The sequence below is a fragment of the Tauraco erythrolophus genome, chromosome 7 (assembly GCF_009769465.1).
Source record: "Tauraco erythrolophus isolate bTauEry1 chromosome 7, bTauEry1.pri, whole genome shotgun sequence".
Taxonomy (NCBI): domain Eukaryota; kingdom Metazoa; phylum Chordata; class Aves; order Musophagiformes; family Musophagidae; genus Tauraco; species Tauraco erythrolophus.
This window is the reverse complement of record NC_141471.1, coordinates 21,026,806-21,046,943: the sequence shown is the minus strand read 5'-3', so window position 1 is coordinate 21,046,943 and position 20,138 is coordinate 21,026,806. Positions and strand designations below refer to the sequence as shown.

At 35.4% G+C, this 20,138-nt stretch overlaps 1 protein-coding gene across 6 annotated transcripts in view; it reads left to right on the top strand.

The window, feature by feature from the left end:
• Positions 1–20,138, top strand: part of MLLT10 (MLLT10 histone lysine methyltransferase DOT1L cofactor) — a 131,746-nt gene that overhangs the window by 51,835 nt on the left and 59,773 nt on the right. For all 6 annotated transcript variants that reach the window (XM_086614921.1, XM_086614923.1, XM_086614924.1 and 3 more), the window contains 3 exons: positions 5,749–5,844; positions 12,846–13,101; positions 15,094–15,660. In XM_086614921.1, the coding sequence (XP_086471047.1) occupies positions 5,749–5,844; positions 12,846–13,101; positions 15,094–15,660 (919 nt within the window). The remainder of the gene's footprint in view (positions 1–5,748; positions 5,845–12,845; positions 13,102–15,093; positions 15,661–20,138) is intronic.

Below are 20,138 nucleotides of genomic sequence, written 5' to 3'. Positions count from 1 at the left end.
CTGAAAAATTGGTGATTTAGACATTCAGATGATTTTGCTTACAAGAATCAGTAAGGAAATTAGATTTGAAAATGTTGTTAAGGTTTGAAAGCTTAGGACAACCGAAGGTACTACGGGTGTTAAGATTCTTGTAATAGAGAAGGGTATAAAAATGGAATACTTCAAGGTCAACCCAAGTAGTTTTGTTTGAACGGTCGAGCACTAGTGCTTGCTGATAGTGTGGATGTGTTTTAATTCTTCCAAAATAAAAGTTAGTCTCCTCTTCCCTGGGCAGGTGAGCTCTTTCTCCTCTTTTCCGCATCTATCTCTTCTTGTCCCTGTTACTGTCCATCTCTCATGCTCTTTCACTGAACTAACCTAGCTCACTAAACCAGCAGAAAACCATTTTTAATGTAATTTTTGTTGCTGCTGTTTTAGCAGTTTGAATTGGCATGCAGAAGGTCTGACAAGCTTAGCAGTGTGGGAAAGGTGAGAGACGGGTCAGGAAGCCTTTTTTCTTTCTTTTTTTTTTTTTTTTCCTTTTTTTTCCTTCCCCTTTGTAGTAGTGAACTGTTAAATGCCAAACTTCAGAACATAATTTAATGAAATGAAGTACTGTGGAAACTTCTTTGGAGAAGGCTGTGCATTCCTGAGACAAAAATGAATTGCACATAAGTATAAATACCTTCAACAAGTTAAATGATACTTCCATGTGGAAATTTTATGAATTAATAATGCCATTAGAGGAAAGCTGCACTCATCCATTCCATGTGTACTGGAAAAGTTATTATTCACTTGCATTATTCAGTCTTCCCAGACATTGAGGTCCAAACTGTGGAAAGACGGATTTGATAACATTTATTCTATTGGTAACAGATGAGAGCTAAGATAAAATTGTATCTGTGTCCTTCATTTTATATTTCAGTGAGACGATATTTTCAATCAGTAGTCTGAAAAATGTATCCTCTGAAAATACATTAAAGAAAATGAATGAGCAAGTGTTGATCTTCAGAGTGATCCAGCATGTAAATGAGCTAAAAACCCCAAAGAGTTGGAACCAAACTGTGTTTGTGAAATCATATTGCGTAATAATTTTGTAGATTGAACCTTTGTGGAAGAAATAGAAGCAATCAAAATGTGCTTCCTTTTTATCCCCTTTTTCACCCCCCTATTCCCCACTCCACAAGAGGACAACGTACAGAAAGTGCTATGAAATTCCAGAAGTCTTGCACCATATTTGTTTTCTTATCTTGCAGCATGTAGCTATTGGAATTAAGAAAGTATTACATAATTTTTTAGATAAGAAACAAAACCCAAAAGTGAGATCCCCAGTGATAAATAAAGCTTTCTGATTAATCGTGACACATACACTCTAGGTATTTTGTGTTGGTATTTAGCTACATCATAAATCAGGGCTCTTCAGGTTCTAGGATGAATAATGTTACAGCTGCTTACAATGGCAATCGCGCCTTATTTTTCATACAGTGAGAAAGGTTTAAGGAGTTGCCTGAATCTGGTCTGTTGAGCTACCCTATTTGTGAACCAAGACTGACGTTTCCTTTGCAAATTTTGTAGTTGGCCTTGTAATTTTGTATTGGATACTTGGATACTTCCAGGGATGGGGCAGCCACAACTTCTCTGGACAACCTGTTCCAGTGTTTCACCACCCTCATTGTTAAAAATTTCTTCCTTAGATCTAATCTAAATCTACCCTCTTTCAGTTTAAAGCCGTTGCTCCCTTTAGGTACTGGAAGGCTGCAATAAGGTCTCCCCAGAGCCTTCTCTTCTCCAGGCTGAACAGCCCCAACTCTCTCAGCTTGTCTTCATAGGAGAGGTGTTCCAGCCCTCGGATCATCTTCGTGGCCCTCTGCTGGACCTGCTTCAACAGGTCCATGTCCTTCGCATGTTGGGGATCTCAGAGCTACAGTGCCCTGCAACTATCTTAAAATGCAGGTGTTTGGAACATCTGAACTCATGCCTGTGAATTCTTTAAAAAATTTAAGTGTGAGTACATAAATGGGATACATGGGTTTTGCCTGCCCTCAGGGCTCCCTTGGCTTTCACTTACTAGCAATGTTATTTTCAGTAATTTTTTGCCCTTTTTTACCTTACAGTAAAGCTTGTAAAAGGTCAGACATTTGATATTATTACCTTCCCTAGAATGATGGGTTTCCATGAGGCTTTCTGGATGGATGTTTTATCTTACTGAGCTGCTGCTAAGTGCTTTGGGTGTTTTTTTTTGGGAGCTGTGGCTGATCAGAGGAGGTCTTACTAAAGTGAAGCGTGCTGTGAGTTGTCTTGAAGGGCTAACTGTTTGTTCTTTTTCTGGCAGCAGAGAAGATGGCTAATTTGTGTGTCCTTTGTCATACTTGTGAAATATTGTGGGAATTAATGTCCCTCGGTTACTCCTTTTCTGGATCCAAAAATGCATGTTTTGGAACTCTTATTATGCTTTGTATGCGTCCTTATGGAGAGAGGAGTGCAAGGAGTCATTTTGTGGGAGCTAAGTCTCTTCATCTCAGCAGGTTGTTGTTGAAATTTTTATTCTTATCAGTGTAAAACCTGAGCATTCCTTTCAAAAGTTTTTCTGCAGCGAAATGTTCTCCACTTCTTTGATGTTATTTGCATCTGGAGTCAATTCACATTCAGAAGTAGGACTTCTGAACTTTCCTTAGGAGGAAAAAAGAAAAGAAAAAGAAAAAAAAAAGAGGAGAAATTGTTAGAGGAGAGAGAACCTAAAGGGAGGAGGGAATGTAGAGTTAAGCACAGGAAACCTCCTGTGAAGTAGATCGTTGTATGCAAAAGGACTTCGGGTTACTCTTCAATGGCCTTGAGTGGTAAGCTATAACCTTGGTAAGCTGTCCTGGCAAACTTTGTGTGGATGTTTTGGATCTAGGAGAGGAATTTGGTATAGTTGCTGATGCTTCACTTTACAGGACTTAAAGTGTATTCTTTCCAGGCTCTTAGTCCTTTATGCCTCCTCCCTTCCTCATGTTTTTGTATCCCTCTTTCTTGACCCATCATTTTCTGTTGAGACTACTATGAAAGTCATTTCAGTACATTACAGAATGTAATCTGATGTCCTCCTGACTGTTCCTTTGATCAGAATTCTGTGTTTCTTTGCCTTTCAGATAAAATTAACACTGGAAGTAAAAGAACACTTGGAAGTCAACAGAAGAGATCATAAAACGTTTTCATTTAAATGTTTCCTATTGTTTACTGATATTGCTGTGAAGCGTATATCTTAAAGCGTATTAAAGTCATTGCCTCTTGGCTCCAAAATTATAAATTAAAAAATTTCCTGAGGGTGATTTGAACTTCCTAGTAAAATGATGAAAGCTAAAAAAGCTCAGGCAGATTTCCATTTCATAGCTTCCTTCTTGAGGCTTGTTTGAGGATCAGTGAGATTGTTACTCAAGTTTGTCTAAGCATGTACACTGATGATATAGTAAGCTGGTGACTAGCACTGGTGAAAAGCTTTTGGATCAACAGATTTGATGGATAATGTGGCAGTCTTGGTGTAGATGCCTCTGTTTTCTCTGCTTGTTTTCTGGCAGTATGAGTAGCACTTTTGGGACTGCTATATTTAAGAAATTATTGAAATGACTGTGCAGTGAGTTTGAATCCCTCCTCTCCATGGTTGTGTGTGGTTTTTTTTTTTCTTTCTTTCGAATATGTATTTTCCAGGTCTAAAAAGATCCAAACAAACCAACCTCCCTTCCAAAAAAAAAACCCCAAAGAAAACAAAAACAGACTCCCCGATCTAAAACTCATTCAGCAAGCCTATATTAGGTTTGATACAACTGAAATCCTACCTTATGGTGTACATTATTGTAATTGACACCTGTACCCTTTGTTATGAAAGGGAAAACTCCATATTTCTATCCAAAGGCACACTGGGAAAAAACTCCCACAAGTTCACTTAAGTATATGAAAAAACCAAACCTTGAAATCCCATCAGCCTTTTAAAGAGTTCTCTTGGAGCTTCATTTTAAGAAGTGTACAAGAATCAAAAGGACTTTACATATTGTATTCTAGCAAGTATGTTTTTGCGTGATATTTTGGTGAAGATAGCTTTGGTACTTTATTTATGAATTTTCTTGGCTAAACCATGTTTCTTTCCTGGCAAAATTAGGTTATAATTTTAGTTAAGCAGATTTAGGGTTGTTAGAGACAAGGTGATCTCTAAGTCAGCTGGTATTTATAGTTCATAAAGGTAGAGGTAAATGTGTTTTGCTTTTAGCTTTGCATCTAGATTGTCAATTAACTGATTTGACTTTATTAGAGAATTTGAGAACCCATTCTCTTATTATCTGACTGATTCCATGAAATAAGTTTCTGATATTTCTTCCATAGTGGCTGAAATAGAAAGCTGATACTTGGTGATACCTGAATAGAGAATGCACATATTGCATCTTGTCCTGGTGCTTGGTGAGAGTGGCTGTGCAGTCACTGATGAACAAATTATGTTTTCTTTTGAGGGTCTAGATAATTGTTTTGAAAGAGAAAGATCAGCATGGATTATTTTTAAGATTCAAAACAGTTGCAGGGTTTTTGTATGGTGATTCAGACTTAGAAATTTTAAGTTGTCTTCGTCATCTTTTCAAGCTCCTCGATGGGAGTTTTAAGCCCCTTGTGTCAATCCATCTGTATGCATTTTTTGGTAGCTTTCTGTTGAAGCACTCATTCTGAACAAATAGACATAAGATTATACTGTTGTGCTGAGTTTTGCGTGAGTACACAAAAATTGTGTAAATGCATAGTTAAAGGAGCAGAATACTTGAGTGCCAGTAGCTTACAAGTAACTTTCTCTCACAGCCGCATTTTCTTTGCATCTTCTGACGTTGGCTGTCTCAATAAACCATATTATGATGCTAAGGAATCATAGTGACCCTCTAGACTAGTTTTTGATTAAATTGATAAAAGTATTGAACTCCTTCTGTATTCTAAGTTGAATTGTTAATTTTGTCAGTCTCGTTGTTGTTTTTTTGTGTTTGTCTGAATTATTTAAACAAATACAATTGGGTCTGATTCTGTAATTGTCTTAAGAATTGATTTCTATCAGTATGGAGGACTTCTATATTCTAAAGGCTCTGGGTTAAGAAATTATTTTATCTCTGTTTGCACAGTTTCATTCATGCTGCCAATGCTTCATGTTGTGTTTTAAAAAAATTAATTCTCAACCTCTTTAGAAAGCATGCTTGATTTGTATAGCTTTTGATATTTTGTTCAGTTTAACATGGAAGATACTTATTTAGAATGTAAACTGCATGCACCTTTTTGCAAATGAAATCTAAATCAAATTTCACATTCTTATGCATGGAGATGTCAGTGGGGGAGCCCAAGCTGAAACCTTGCATTCGTTTACAGTAATATCACAACAAAAATGCTACGCAGGTGCAGAAAGGCGGGAGGATAGAAGTCTTTGGTGAGACATACAGAAAGACCTCTGAAGCAGAAGCCATGTCTGGTTTTAATCCAGTTTCTTTTGTTGATTAATTGATTATTGGGAAGATGGGTAATATTAACAACAGTGGATTCATAAATGCGGGCTGTAATTGAAGAATTTAAGTTTGTGTGTTTTGAAAGCAAATATAAATACTTGATTTGCTTTTTTAAAACTATATTATACAAATTTCCAAACATTAATGTTGTTTCCATTAAAATAGCACAGGGCATTATTATAATGTGTCTTAAATTTTGATGACACTTGATGCTACATAAAAGATGAAGCTGAACTTAGGTTATGTTCTCTTTTGTAACTTCTAGAAATATAAAGAGAAAGACAAACACAAGCAAAAATATAAGAAGCAGTCAGAGTCCTCGCCATCCCTGGTTCCATCTCTTACTGTAACTACGGAGAAAGTAAGTCAATGTGTTTTTCCTCCTCTTTCACTTCAGTTACTTATGTTGAAATTTCATGATGTAATCATTCCAGTGTATATACAAGAGCATCATAATGGCATAGATTCTATATTTATCAAGCACACTTGGTATTTTTTCCTATAGTTTAAAATCCTGAAATACTTTGAGGTTTATGATATAAATAAAGGCTTAGATTTTTGTAATAGAATATTGAGTGATTTAATGACCCCAGTCAGGTGCTGCTGAAGCTCCAGTAAGTTTTACTTCATTGATTTATGTTTAATAACTTGAGAAGTTTTAGAAAATCTTTCCTTTGAAATTCACTTGTGTGCGCTGAGCTGTCACTGAACGTGTAAGCATTTAAGTTGATAATTATGAAATTACAGCTCATGGTTCATACACTTGTAATATCCTGTTGCCTTTTTAGCAGTCTGCTCCATTAGATTCTGTGGTCTTTCCTTCAGCTGTTAATATGCTAGCAAATACCTAACTCAGGGGACAACGTAGAGGGTTAAATAATGACAATTCTCATTGTACTCTACAAGAATCACTTTCACTATTCACCAAAACAAGACTTGGAAGTTGTAAAACATTTGTCCTGTTCATGCAGGCATGTTTGACGTCTGTGTCGGGGAATCCTGGTGTGAATTAATCAGCCATCAGTATGTAGAGCACTGTTTTTTAGCAAAGATGCTGAAGCATCTGTATGTAGTTTGGTTGCCAAGATGGAATATTCGACAAATGTGTCTACTTGCATATGGTACACCAAGACCTTGTCAGGATAGGGTAAAACAAACTTTCTCTAGTCCCTGGAAGTATTCCCTTGACTAGTGGTATCAACTTCAAGAATCATCACTAAGAAAGTTAGTTCTTTAGTATACTTTGGATATTTCTTTATTCTCAAGGGTAGGGTTATTAACTTGAGGATGTGTACCTGTTAACATTCCATTATTTGTGACTCATGCTTCTGATAAATTAGTCTTGGTTCTGGTTCTGCTGTATTCTGTTTGGACACTATTGTGTTGAGTGAGACTTATTAGTCAGTGGTTTTCTGAAACTCCCAATAACTCTTTATTTAAAAAATAAAAAAGGAAAAAAAAAGAAAAAAAGAAAAGATAAGAGTCAATTTCTGGCTTTGCTGTTTTTATTTAAGCGTGATTAGACATTGCAATCAGTGAGTGTAACAGTTTTTATTGAAATGAAGTTGTAGAACTCTTTTTGAATATTACTGACTGGTCCATATGATTTGTTATTTCATTTTATTAATTTGTCCTGAACATATTCCTCTTGAGTCTGAGACAACTCGTGAAATTCAGCCTGTAAAGGAGGCTTCTTTTAATGTCTGTTGCAATGTCCTTTAAACTCTGCAATTTTTGTTTAGGTTTTGTGTTATGTATGATGTTATGTTTCTTGAATTACATCTGTTTTGTATTATGATTATCTAATCATCATCGAAAGTTTAAACAAAAATTGATACTACTGTATATTTGTGTAAAAATTAAAGAAAATATATTGAAATATTGGTTATTTTGAGTTCCACCTATTAGGATATGCCTTTAATGCTGAAGACACAGCTGGATTCTGTTTTTCTGCTAATCTCTAGTTACTTTGTTCTCCCTAGTCTTTTCCTAGTTACAAGGCTTATGACTCAATGGTGTACACTTCAGTAAGGTGAACATGAGTAAATCCCATTTTTAGCAGACCTCTGTTTAGTCCAAGTAAAGAGTTAAAATCTTGCTGAGTTGTTGGCTGTATTGTTCATGGAGATTGTACTATGTATATATGTATAGCAAGTCGAAGATATTTTTGTAGTTAAGTCTATAGGATTTATAATAGGAATGTTTTAAATATTTTTACATTCTTTTGAATACCTAATCCTTACCTCTTTATAGTCTTAAAAGTCATTGAATAGATAACATTAAAAAAAAATGTTGCAACTCCTATGATTAGTAGCAAGGTAGAGCTAGAGCAAATACTAAAGAGAACAGAAACTCTCTATAATTCTAGAACTTAAAACTGAATTAAACTGAACCAGAAGTATTCATTGTGAAATTTAAATATCAAGACGTGTCATTTTAGTTTTCTTTTTTTAACCTTTTGCGTCCTGTGTTTTTTTTTCTCTACCTAAGCTATCTGGTTTGTTTTCTGCCTTCTTTGTATAATGCTTCACATTGCCAGGAAAACTTGCGTTCAGCTTTTTAATGACATTACTTAGTGTGATTATGTTTTTTTTAAAACGTATCTGCTGGATATTTGGAAGTGACTTCTTGTGGCTAGTCCCTTCAGTTACCTTCTTTTAATTTTTTTTCCTAAGTCCTTTTGACACCATTTACATGCATTTGCTTTTCCAGGTTATAAATTCATAGTGTGTTCCTCAAAAATTTTAAATTTTGATAATAAAACAAGCTTTGTTTTCTTCTGAGATAAATATTTGGTTCAGAATATTGTATTAATATGTTACTTTTTTGTATCCTTTTGCATAGAGTTGTCAGAATTGATTTGGATGTGATGTCTTTTTCACAGCAGTCTGTCTTTGCAGTGAATATGTTATTTTATCATGGTATATAATCACTTCTGCTACCACATTGTTCCTGTGGGGGGAATTGAAATTTGAAATGAATTTTGTCCTTTTTAAAGAAGTTAAATCCTTTGTGTTACGGTGATAATGACCGTTTATGCAGGTGATGCTTTAAAGCATGTTCTTATTTGGATGAGTGGTTTCTTAAGATGGATTCATGAAAGGCTGCAGAATAAGCTGTGAATTTACATTATGTGAGTTAGTATACTTGGATTACCTGTTTGTTCTGTAAAATTTAATTCCAAGAAATTTTACCGAGTTTCCAGTCCAAGTGCTGCATTGGGATATGAGCGTGCCATTTGACAGAAGTTTTTGTGCATCCCTGTAGTGTCTCAGCAAACACTGCTTAGTCTGGATCAGTTAAGTTTAAAAAAGCTTGAAGTAAGAAATTCTTAACTCCTCTTTGATTAATGTACTAACAAATTTTTTGCTTTTCTTATGGGCATAGATACAGAATGCTCTAAGAAGGTCTAGAGTAACTGAGGAATTTGAATTTTCTTGCTGCCTCTTCACATAAGGTTTTCTTCTGCCCTTCTTAGTTCAGAAGAGCCATCAGCCCTTTATTTTGTTTTGATAAAAGCTTCTGTCTCAGATTTTGTGCTTTGGCTTGTATCGAGAGTTTAAAAATGTGTATGGTTTAACAGATTGAGAAAAATACAGTCTTTTTTTTTGGGAGGGGAAGCGTTGTTAATTAAAACTCCAAAACATTGATGTACACAAAGACACAAAAGACAGCATATCTGTATTCACATTATAGGCAGTAACTACATAAAAGTTACTGCAAACAGAAAGTACAGCTGCTGACTGAAATGTATCTGTAATAGTAGAGATGACCATGATAGCACTCATCAGTCCACGCTGTCAGCCCAACCTGGTTGTCAAGGGAGGTGGTCAGATCCGACTGCAGTGGGATACAGAAGAGAGTAGGGAAATCTATTCGATATGACTGAACATCACTATCCTACAGCAGTGTGGTGCATGGGCTATGGGATGTATGTGTGCGTTCCTGTGGTGTGGTTTTGTTTTTTTGGTTGGTTGGTTTTGGCTTGGAACGTGCTTTTACCATCTGGCATTTTTGTGGATTATTACCTGCTGTGGTCCCTCTCTTCTCTGTGCCAGAGTACCACCCTATACATCTATATTAAAGCTAAAAGCTTCTCAAACCTTGGGACGTACTATGTATAGCAAGAATGATTATTACATCTGAAGCTTTCCCAGAAGTTTTAAGACTTGCTACAGATGGTTGGTATAACTCTTCAGAGTGCACAAAGTAATACATAGAGGGCATAAAAATGACAGTAGCATTCTGTGCACCAAGTTGGCAATGTGAAAGTGTGCTTTTTGGGGAAAAAAAAATGCAAACTGGCTAATGGGAAGCATAAAGGAACCCTGATACACACAGAGTTAGCTTGATAATTGCACTAGCAAATACTGATTGATTTTTGAGAACAGAATTAACGTTCATGAAATAGTTTATTTGGGAAGACTTGACTAAGAAATGGAGTTGGGTGACAGGCATCAGGGAATCTCTTTTTTTCAGGGACATCTGTACTGAAATGAAGGAAAATGACTGATTGCAGTGTGAGTAGTGAAGGGAGGAGCTCGGAGTAGTGTATTACATTTAAAAAGCATGTGCTGGGAGGGGAAAGGATTGTAAGCTTGGAGGAGGGCAGCAGAGGCTGAAGCCAGTAAATGGCCAAAAGTGTTCTGCCTCTATCCTCAGATCCTTGCTCCCTGCCACTGTTGCTTTCCTGACCTCAAAAAAGCCCCAAGCAAACAAACAATATAACTTTGCCATGGCACATTCAGGTTTTTTCTTAGACATTTCTGTCAGGCATTTGTCTTTTAGAACTTAGTGTTTTAGAAAAGTAGTGGTGGGTATGTTATTGTACGAATCAATTAGCTTAGTAATCTAAAGTTTGTGCTGCAGTTTTACCTTAGATCCTAGTGTATATCTTGTGGATTGTCAAAGCATTGATGTATGTGTATCTGGTTTAGGGCACTTCATTGTGATTAACTCCTTAAAGTAAGGAATGTAAGCTGTGGGGGGAAGAAAACAATACTGACCAGAATGATACCAATTTTAATTTGCTTAGGGTATATTGCATCATGTTAGTGTTCAAGATTCTGAATTCTATCTGCTTACTTAGACTTTACAGCACCTTCCAAAACAAAAATACCTGTTGGAGCAAAATTTTCAAAAGCAGAACTGCAATGTGCATGCATGTTCTCCAAAATCTGCTAAAAGCAGGATCCAGGCTTGCAGTCAAACCAAATCTTGGCACAGGATATGCAAATTAGTGTCTGCTTGTCATTGCCTAGCCCTGTCCAGTCTGTAGAGCTACATTAAACTCTTTATTTCTTTTTAAAATAAATAAATAAATTTTAAAAAAATTCCTGCAGTAATGAAGAAGAGGTACTAGATAACGTCAAACTGTGATTGTTGATACCTAAAGAGAATTATCCTTGCAATTAATATTCAACTGAGTGGATAGGAGATAAGAATCAGGAAAGGAAGGAATTGGATAAAAGGAGAAATCCTGGATCCTAGAAAAAAACTGACTTCTTGGTTTATGTTATTGCATGTCTGTAAACTCTTTGTTCAAATGACTCAAATTTGAACCACTGCTTCTTAACTCAGGTCAAGTGACACATCAGTTTCAGGAAAATTGAGTATACTTGGGATTTTGTAATAGTTCAAAAAGTTGACTACTAAACGTACCTTAGAATTAACTCTATCTTCGTTAGAAACAGTTACCAACATAGTAATATGAATTTGAGGTAAATTTATTTTTAATGTTGTAATTAAACAGACTCCTTTTTGTTTACTGTTATTCATAAAACCCATAATATATTTTTGTTGCAGTTCATAATAATACATACAGGGTAGTATGCAAGTACATTGAAATTTTCATCTTCCTGAAAGCTTGCATATTTAGTTGTCTTATGGCATTTGCAACTGAAAAGTAAGTTCTGTGTAAATGTCTTAACTGTTTTAGTAGAAATATGGAAAACTTTTTTTCTATCAGCTATAGAAAGCTGTATGTAAACATGATGAAATGTTCTGCTGTAGGCCTAAATTCAGCAAGCATCCCAGTCAGGGGACAGAAAATGTGTGTATATATTCAATTTTAAGAGTCACATATTTGTGTGGTCTAAAGACCACACAGAGATCAACTTTGGTCTAAAGACCAAAGGAGATCAATTGAGATACTATTTTAAACTCTTTTCTCTGACAAACTGTAAAGCAAACTAAGCTTGTTTTGAACAGATAAGTAGCTTCTAGATTTGATCCATATTCTTTTGTTGAAGAAGCTTTAGTCAAAAGGCTACTTTACTGTTTGGTTTGAGTTTAAACAGTGAAATTTCCTTGTCCTAGTTTTGCTTTAATTTTTTTTCTGCTGATATTAAACTAGTATTACAACTCAATTTTTTTTTTGTTATGAAAACAATTATATTCCTTTGTGTGGTTTCCTAATGCTGTGCACACAATTTCCTTGCCTACCTAATTACTTTCCGTGAAGCTATTTTGACTGTTGTTCACCAATATGAATAATTCTGACAAAATTTAACAGAAGAATAATGGACCTAAAGATACAATTTTTGAAAGCCCTATGAAGAGTTTATAGGTGTAGAAGGGGCAAAATTCTTGGGGATGGGTGGGAGTTGAGGAAGAAATCTGTTTTGGGAGCTCAAGAGCGTGTTAGCTTTTTCCTTCCTGTCAGGTAGCAGGTTTGTAGTAGGTTGCCAGTCATTCCTGCATGTCTCTTGGCCAACTAGATGTCATGTATCTTCTTTACTTCGTGATACTTGAGGAACTGGCTGAATGGGCCGGTTCAGATGGCAGGGAATCCTAGTGTGAGGGTGAGAAGTGAAGACATAAGGGGCAGCTGGGCTTCCTGGAGTTGATTTTAGTTTGGTGTTGAGATGATAAAGTCTTAAATATGCAAGTTCTTGGGTTCTGGAGCCTTTGCATCAGTTCCACTGCTGATGGAACAACATTTCCAGTTTGACAAAACAAACTGCATAAAAATTGTATTTTCAGAAAAAAACATGTAAAGTCTCATTTTTTTGTTTTTAATTTTTAGTTTTAAGCAGTAAAATAACAATATCTATTTGAATTGAATGTAAAGACTGTGTAACCATAGATTTGAAATTAATCTATTGACCTCAGTGAAGTAAAAATTTCAACCAAAGCTGGCATTATTTATGAGCATTTTTTCACAAAATGACATTTTATGCACTTCAGTTGTTTGCTGAAAATCTTAACAATTCAGTTTATGTAACTCTTGCTGTTGCTAGTTACCTTAGTATTTGAACACTTCTATTTGAAAGAAAGGGTTCTTTAACCAGTTCTTTTGTTACATTTTTTTGTGTGACCGGTTTCTTTTCTCTTATTTCTTTTGTCTTATCAAAATGATAGACATACACAAGCACTAGCAACAACTCCATGTCAGGCTCCTTGAAGCGGTTGGAAGATACCACAGCTCGATTTACAAATGCAAATTTCCAAGAAGTTTCTACACATGTTTCAAGTGGAAAAGATTCTTCAGAGGCTAGAGGGTCAGAGAGCAAAGGGAAGAAATCTGCAGGTCACAGCTCAGGTCAGAGGGGAAGAAAGCCTGGTGCTGGAAGAAATCCAGGAACAACTGTGACTGCGGCTAGCCCTTTTCAGCAAGGTATTAATTGTTAACGCTGTAACACGACTTCTGCTTTGACATGAATTAGAAATGTTACGTATTGAGAACTCGAAAAGTAGTTCATCCTTTATCCTCAATAATGAGAATGTTGTTTCGCTTTGGGGAAAAAATAACTTTTTTTCAGGGGAAAAAACGTATTTACATGAAGAAAGTGGTCATGCATCTTTAAAGGGCAAAACTGACAGTTTTGTTTAGACTGTTAAGGTCTAAACAAAACCACTAAAACCAGAAGTTTGTTTATATGCTGAAAAGTTAGTCTGGGCTAAAATTTAACATATGAATTTGAGTCTAGGGGTCTGTCTTAGCTCTTTAAGGGAATAATACTAATGTTTTTTGGTTAAAGCATAGTAGAACAAAACTGGACTACCTAATATATAAGATATGGTGGCCTCTAAATAATTTTTCAGGATGCAGGCATTTGAAATGTATCATTTTCTTCAAAGTGAAAGACCTTTTTACTTTTATTTTTTGTCATTGAAATACATAAACAGATGATGATTATGTGACAAGTATATATAGTTTTTTTACCTTATGTAATAGAAGTGTAATGTTTTGAACATGCGAAAACCCACTAAACACACTTTTGACACTTGTAAAAAGCAAATTTTTTTATGGCATCTTCGTCAGAGTTGAGAAAAATAATTAAAAAATACTTAATTTTTTTTTTATCTAACTAGTAAAACATGTTATTTTGAAACATAACAAACTAGACCTCCTATAAAGTAATTGTTTTTCCATAATTTTTACTGTGGCATTGTAGTAGCTGACTGTCCTTTCTGCTTTGTGATGTTGCGCTTTAAGTTTATTTTATGCATTCATCGCTTTTAAATTTGTCTCGAACTCTTTCAATATTTCAGGCTTTTTTAGTTGAAAAAGGTTTTTTTTTCCTTTCATGAATCCTGTGTTTAAGGGCAAATCTTGCTTACTGCAGATGGCAAGATAGATCTTTGTTATGTGCATGTGTTTCCTTAAAGCTGCGTTAAGTGAAGTTGATGTAACATTTAAAATACAAAACAACATTTTAATGATTTTTAAATTACTGTATTAATGTAAATTATATTTTAAATGGAATTCTTAATACTGTTTTGGAGTATTAATGATACAACAGTAAACTTTAAAGGATTTTTTCTTTTATACCTAATGTCGTGTTTAAGAGTATTTTCTTGACAGGATAGTTGTCATCAGTCTGAGTTTCACAAAACAGTACTCAGGTACACCCGCCCATATAAAATTACTGGATTTCAGTGAAAGTAGATGTTTTTATTTTGTAAGTGTGCTTCATTTTCTGCCTTGCATGTACTAACACAGTGATGAAATGACTGTGTTCCATATATTACAGAAGCAATATAATTCTATTACACAAAAGGTATTTATGGTTCTCTGACAGTGCTAAAGAAATCTTAAAATGCCAATTTTATACTCTTTTCTCTGCTTCCTCTTGTGTCCTTTTGAAAAATACCACTTCTGTGGAACACCTCCTCAGCCAGGGTAAGCAATGTGCAATTGCTGTTCCCCTTGATCTGTGCCAGGCCCTTGATTTACATAGAATGGTAAGGAAGATCACGGACATAGTGTACATAGCACGTTTATATCAGCTACCTTATTTTTATATATATGTATGTTTAAAATAAACGGCTTTGACTTGCACCAAGTGTTGCAGCTTCAAAACATGAGGGATGTCAAAATTGCCTAAGCAGCAAAGTTGATATTCTCCTTTTATTCACTTTCACCTTGTTTGTGCCCCAAATTCTTATATGAATCTCAGATAGGAATCTGAGAATCAGATCCAGCAGAATGAAAAACAGCAAGAGAAGCAATGAGTTATCTTAAAAATAAATTCTTTGGCTCTTGATAACATTTTTCATAAAGTCCTTGCACTTTAGAGTTGTGTATTCTATGATGTTAATCTTTCCCATCAATTTTCATCAACTGCAGGAAAAAAAAAAATTTTTTTTTTTTTTTCTTTTTTAGGAAGCTTTTTGGGCACTCCTGGGAGCATAAAGTCATCTTCTGGAAGTTCAGTTCAGTCTCCCCAGGATTTTTTGAGTTTTACAGACACAGATCTGCGAAGTGAGAGTTTCACGCATTCTCAACAGGCTTCATCAACCAAAGATGTACATAAAGGAGAGACTGGGAGTCAAGAGGGGGGTGTGAGTTGTTTCACTTCCTTAATTGGTCTCCCTTCATCATCAGCTGTTTCCCAATCTAAAAACTTCGACAGCTCACCTGGAGACATAAGTAATTCAAGCCTTACTTCTACAGCATACAAACGAGCTCAAACTTCTGGAATAGAAGAAGAAACTGTAACAGAGAAGAAACGGAAAGGAAATAAGCAAAGTAAACATGGGCCTGGTAGACCCAAAGGAAATAAAAGTCAAGAAAGTATTTCCCATCTTTCAGTTTCTTCTGCTTCCCCAACTTCATCTGTGGCATCTGCTGCAGGAAGTGTGACAAGCTCTGGTCTTCAGAAATCTCCGACTTTGCTCAGGAATGGAAGTTTACAAAGTCTTAGTGTTGGCTCATCTCCAGTGGGTTCAGGTAGGTGTTTATTGAATTAGTTTTATTACCTCAAAATATGTCTTTATTATTTTAGCCATAATTCTGAGTATGCTTTTCAAGAACAGATTATCATTTAAAGTGTCTTGAAAATAGCGTTGGGAAAAAAAGTAAAAATTAGAATGTGACTGTTGGAAGAGTAAGTTTTGTTCCATGTATAGGTGCCATTGTGCTGTAGGTGGCTGTAGTAGATTGACCTGTGTTTTGACCTATATGCTATATAAATGCAGGTTTTGAGGCTGTAGGGGGAAAATTAAGTTGCATGAAAGTAGGTTCTTCAGAAATTACATATGACAGGTTTAACTAAAGTCATAGTTTATACAGACTATATTGTCTGTATGTTCTGTTACACAGAGAAAACAAAATCAGTACTCAGGCATGTCGACTGTGCTGAGTATGTTCCTCAATTATTTTTTCCCAGTTTAGCTTAATTAAAAATCAGAATGTCTATATGGAGAATTATCAGTCTAAACTGATAATCCATAAAAGGATGTTCTGAATCTGGACTCCTGTGCAACCAGATGACATTTTGATGTTCTTGTGTGCTTTTTAGCAATTGAAATTGGCTGGTTTGTTCTTCCTCTATTCTAAATGTTATATGCATTTGGGGCTGTGAGAGTCTTTCTGTTCCCAGTAAACCTGTGTGTGGAATGTCCTTGCAGAATACTGTTATCTACCAAGGTCTTTGTTGCTTTGAAGTTTCTTTCAAGGCCTTTGTGTTTTGATAAAAGAAAAAAAAAAAGTAAAGTATCTGATACTTCGTTTTTATAACTTTGAAATTTTGTCCTTTTTGTTGTTTTAGTGGATTTTTTTCTTAATTTTTCCTTTTTTGGTGGAAAGAGAACTAGAACTTGAATGTTTGGTTGTGGTCAGGGTTTTATGCTTTTATATTGTATATTTTCACTGTATAGAAATTGTATATTGTGTATTGTCACTGCAAGAGATACTTAAAGAATATATATGCTTCAAGAAACAAAAAAATTCTTACTTGTTTCAGAACAAGGCAGATACTTAAAAACTTGGTCTCAAAACTACATTGTTTTAAATCTTCATTAGATATAGGCAAAAGACTATTTTTATTATGGATAATAATGGTAATAACAGTGGCAATTATATTAAAAATCTTTCCTACATCGAAATCAATAGGGAGAAGTGGTATGTGACAAAACTTCCTAGTTCGCTGTCCATCTTTTTGATGTTAACCTCGTATCTGTGATGGACAGAGATCATCCAACAGATTTAGATCAGTGTTCTGATTATTTTAGTATGAACTTTCTTGTTCCTTCATCATAGAATCATAGAATGGTTTGGGTTGGTAGGGACCTTAAAGATCATCTAGTTCCAAACCCCTGCCATGGGCAGGGACACCTGCCACTAGGCCAGGTTGCTCACAGCCCCACCCAACCTGCCTTTATAAACCCTTTGAGGTGGATCATATATTATAGTTGGGATAACAGATGAAAGTACAAGATCTGGTTTGATCCCATGTTTCCTACCTTATAGTTGTCTTAGAATGTTCTGGTCTTGTCAGCTCCTAGAACAGGCCTTTCTCTGGCCAAGCCCATCCTTGCTTCCTTTGTCCTCTTTATTACCTCTCACTCTTCCATCTATAAAACGCCAGTGATAATATGAAATTCTCTCTGTAAAAAGCTTTGAAATACACGGGTGGAAATATCGGGTAGGTTTTGTTACTTTTATCATGATATTCAGCCTATAATTTCACCTCTGCTGAGCGTAGTTGGATTCTTGCTAGCCAGTGTTAGACTTGTTCTCTAAACCAGTGATATTTTCTGAAAGTGCCAAAGAATATGAATGCAAACCAACCAACCAAAATACATAAACAAAATCACCTCAACAAAAACCTGAAAACTCAAAGAAACAAAAACAAATGGGATGTCTTTGCCTTTGAGCTTGAGCTCTAAATTCATCACAGACTTCTGTTTGAGCCTGAGCATATTGTTTTAATGTGTGCTTCTCCCTGCTTTCCCTTCTTTCCTCTGATTGTCATGCTGCTTTCCTCACTTCATCGTAAGCGTTTCCTGACTTTAGCAGTCCATTTACAACTTTGCTACAATGACCAAGGGCATATGAGTATTGTCAGAAACATGCGTTTTCTCAGGTATGATATGCTGACGTTTCTCTTTGAAATGTGTCTGTATTGTCCAGTAACAAAATCTGACAGGTGAATCTATACAATTTGACCCAAAACCCCAAATAAGATTTTGTGCATGTAAATGTAGTGAGAGAAAATGCAGTGCAAGTGAAGCCAAGAAGTTTTTACTGACTCTTACTTGGAATTTCCTTGTTACTTTAAAGAAGCAGAATCAGGAATAAGTTAGATCATACTAAAAAATGCTTTTGAGGCACTTTTTCAAGACTTTCCACTTTTTTTTTTAAAGTAACCTTCTTAACTGCAGCTGTCTTAAGCTACTGTTCTTTTTCCATTTTCTTAAGAGTACTTGTTGAGATCCATAAAAATTACGGAAATCATTATTTCACAGGTGTATGATAATCTGGTTCACAGTTAATGTTCAAAGTAGATGAAATGTGAAGGAAAGCTTATTTTAAAAGGTAACACGGATTCATCATGTGCATTTAAACATAATTAAATGTCTTCCGTAAAACTTTTATTCGGAACAAGTGCATTCAGCTCATTTTGTGAAAATATTTGTTGTCTCCAAACTTTTTTCCAGTCTACAGAACTTCTGTTTTCCTTCTTAATAAGACCAGAGAAGTACTGTGAATAGTACAAGGCCATGTAATTAAAAGCTGTTACAATACATACACTCAGGTTGTATTACAGTTGCTGTGCAACTATCTAATGCTTTCAAAATTTTGAGCACTTGAATGTTCAATCTTAATGCTTTTTATAATTTTTTCTGAAATGTATTTATAATCTGATAGGAAACACTATGCATTACTTTAACAGTGTACTCAAAGGAATGAAAAGTAATTCAAAAAAGGAAATAAAGTTTATCTGGTAGGATCATAAGGAATTTTTATATTAAATTAACATTTTTCTAGTTTTTCAATTCCTGTTAAAAAAAACCCAAAACCTACTTCTTTAGCCAGTGAGAGCTTATTTACAGACTGTACTTACCTTTCTGCTGGGAATTCACAAGCACTGAAGTCTGTTGTCTGAGAAGACATAAGTCAGTTGTCAGTGGGAGTTATATAAAGCTGATACTGGTTCCCCCAATATGAGACTGGTCTTTAGACTGATTTCAGCATTGAAGTTCATAGAGCTACTTAATTTTTCAAAAGTCACAGTAGTTGTGTTGTATTCTCGTGATTAAGTTCATTCTCAATATCCTTCTAGGGAATAATTCTTAAAGATATCTAGTCCAAAATATTGTAAAGCAGTCATCCCTTTTGCTGAAGATCTTTATTTTTTTCTTTTCACAACAACTATGATTAAAGAACAGAAAACCTTCATCCAGAGATTGAAAGAGTAGCGTCTTGTCCCAATGCTTACCTTTGCTAGTAGTAGATTCCAATATGAAATGTTTCTTTTACTTTACTTACACTTTATTTCAGCAGTAGTGCAGAAACTAGGGTGGTAGGAAGAAGAAAAAATACAGTTATGATAAATAACTCTTCATACATTCTGTACTTTTCTGTTAAGCAGTTTGTGCAAATAACTTTTCATACATTCTGTACTTTTCTGTCAAGCAGTTTGTGCAGGCTCTGGCTCCTCTTTGTTTGGAGTACTCTCCAGTGCATGAAGAACTTTCTGAGAACTTGTGTCCCACAGCAATAGGGAGAAAACCATTTTATGTGATGTACAGTACCTTCTGACTTCTGTGGAATCATGTATGAAAGTAAAATGAAAAGCAATCAAGAGTCAGAAGTAAACTGAAATTTCTGTTTCATGGTAGCACAGTTATCTTCAAGTCCTGCATGGATACTTGCTGCTGGAAGAATTGCAGTGCTTTGAGTATATAGGCCTTGAAATAGCCCATTCTTTCAGCACCCTTGCTGCACCCATCTTCTGGAATTCCTTTGTTACAGTTGAGGCAAACTTACGATGTCTTCCTATGTTTTTATCTCTACATCATATATGTTCTACTCTTGACCAGTGTTCAGTATGCTCTGGTTGGTAATACTAGACAGTTTTTTGGAATGAGAGACTTATCCAAACCTAGTATTTTTCTTTAATGGACCAACATTTCAAACTTTGATTCAGAAACTGTTAATGTTTTTTGGCACAGGCCCCTCTGGATTGACCTTATGCCTTGTGCAGTCAAATAGGAATTTACTGAATGCTTCAGCTTAGTCCATCTGATTCAAGCAGTGATGAAGCCTCTACCAAGCGTTACACTCTTGTGCAAGGAGATGATCTTGTTAAACTCATCGTGAACTCTGAGCTTCAAAGTAGATGTGTAACTTGAAATCATTCTTAAAGAGATACTGAGTCCCTCAGAGCTTATGTTAAATCGTTATGATGTTCTATTTAAACT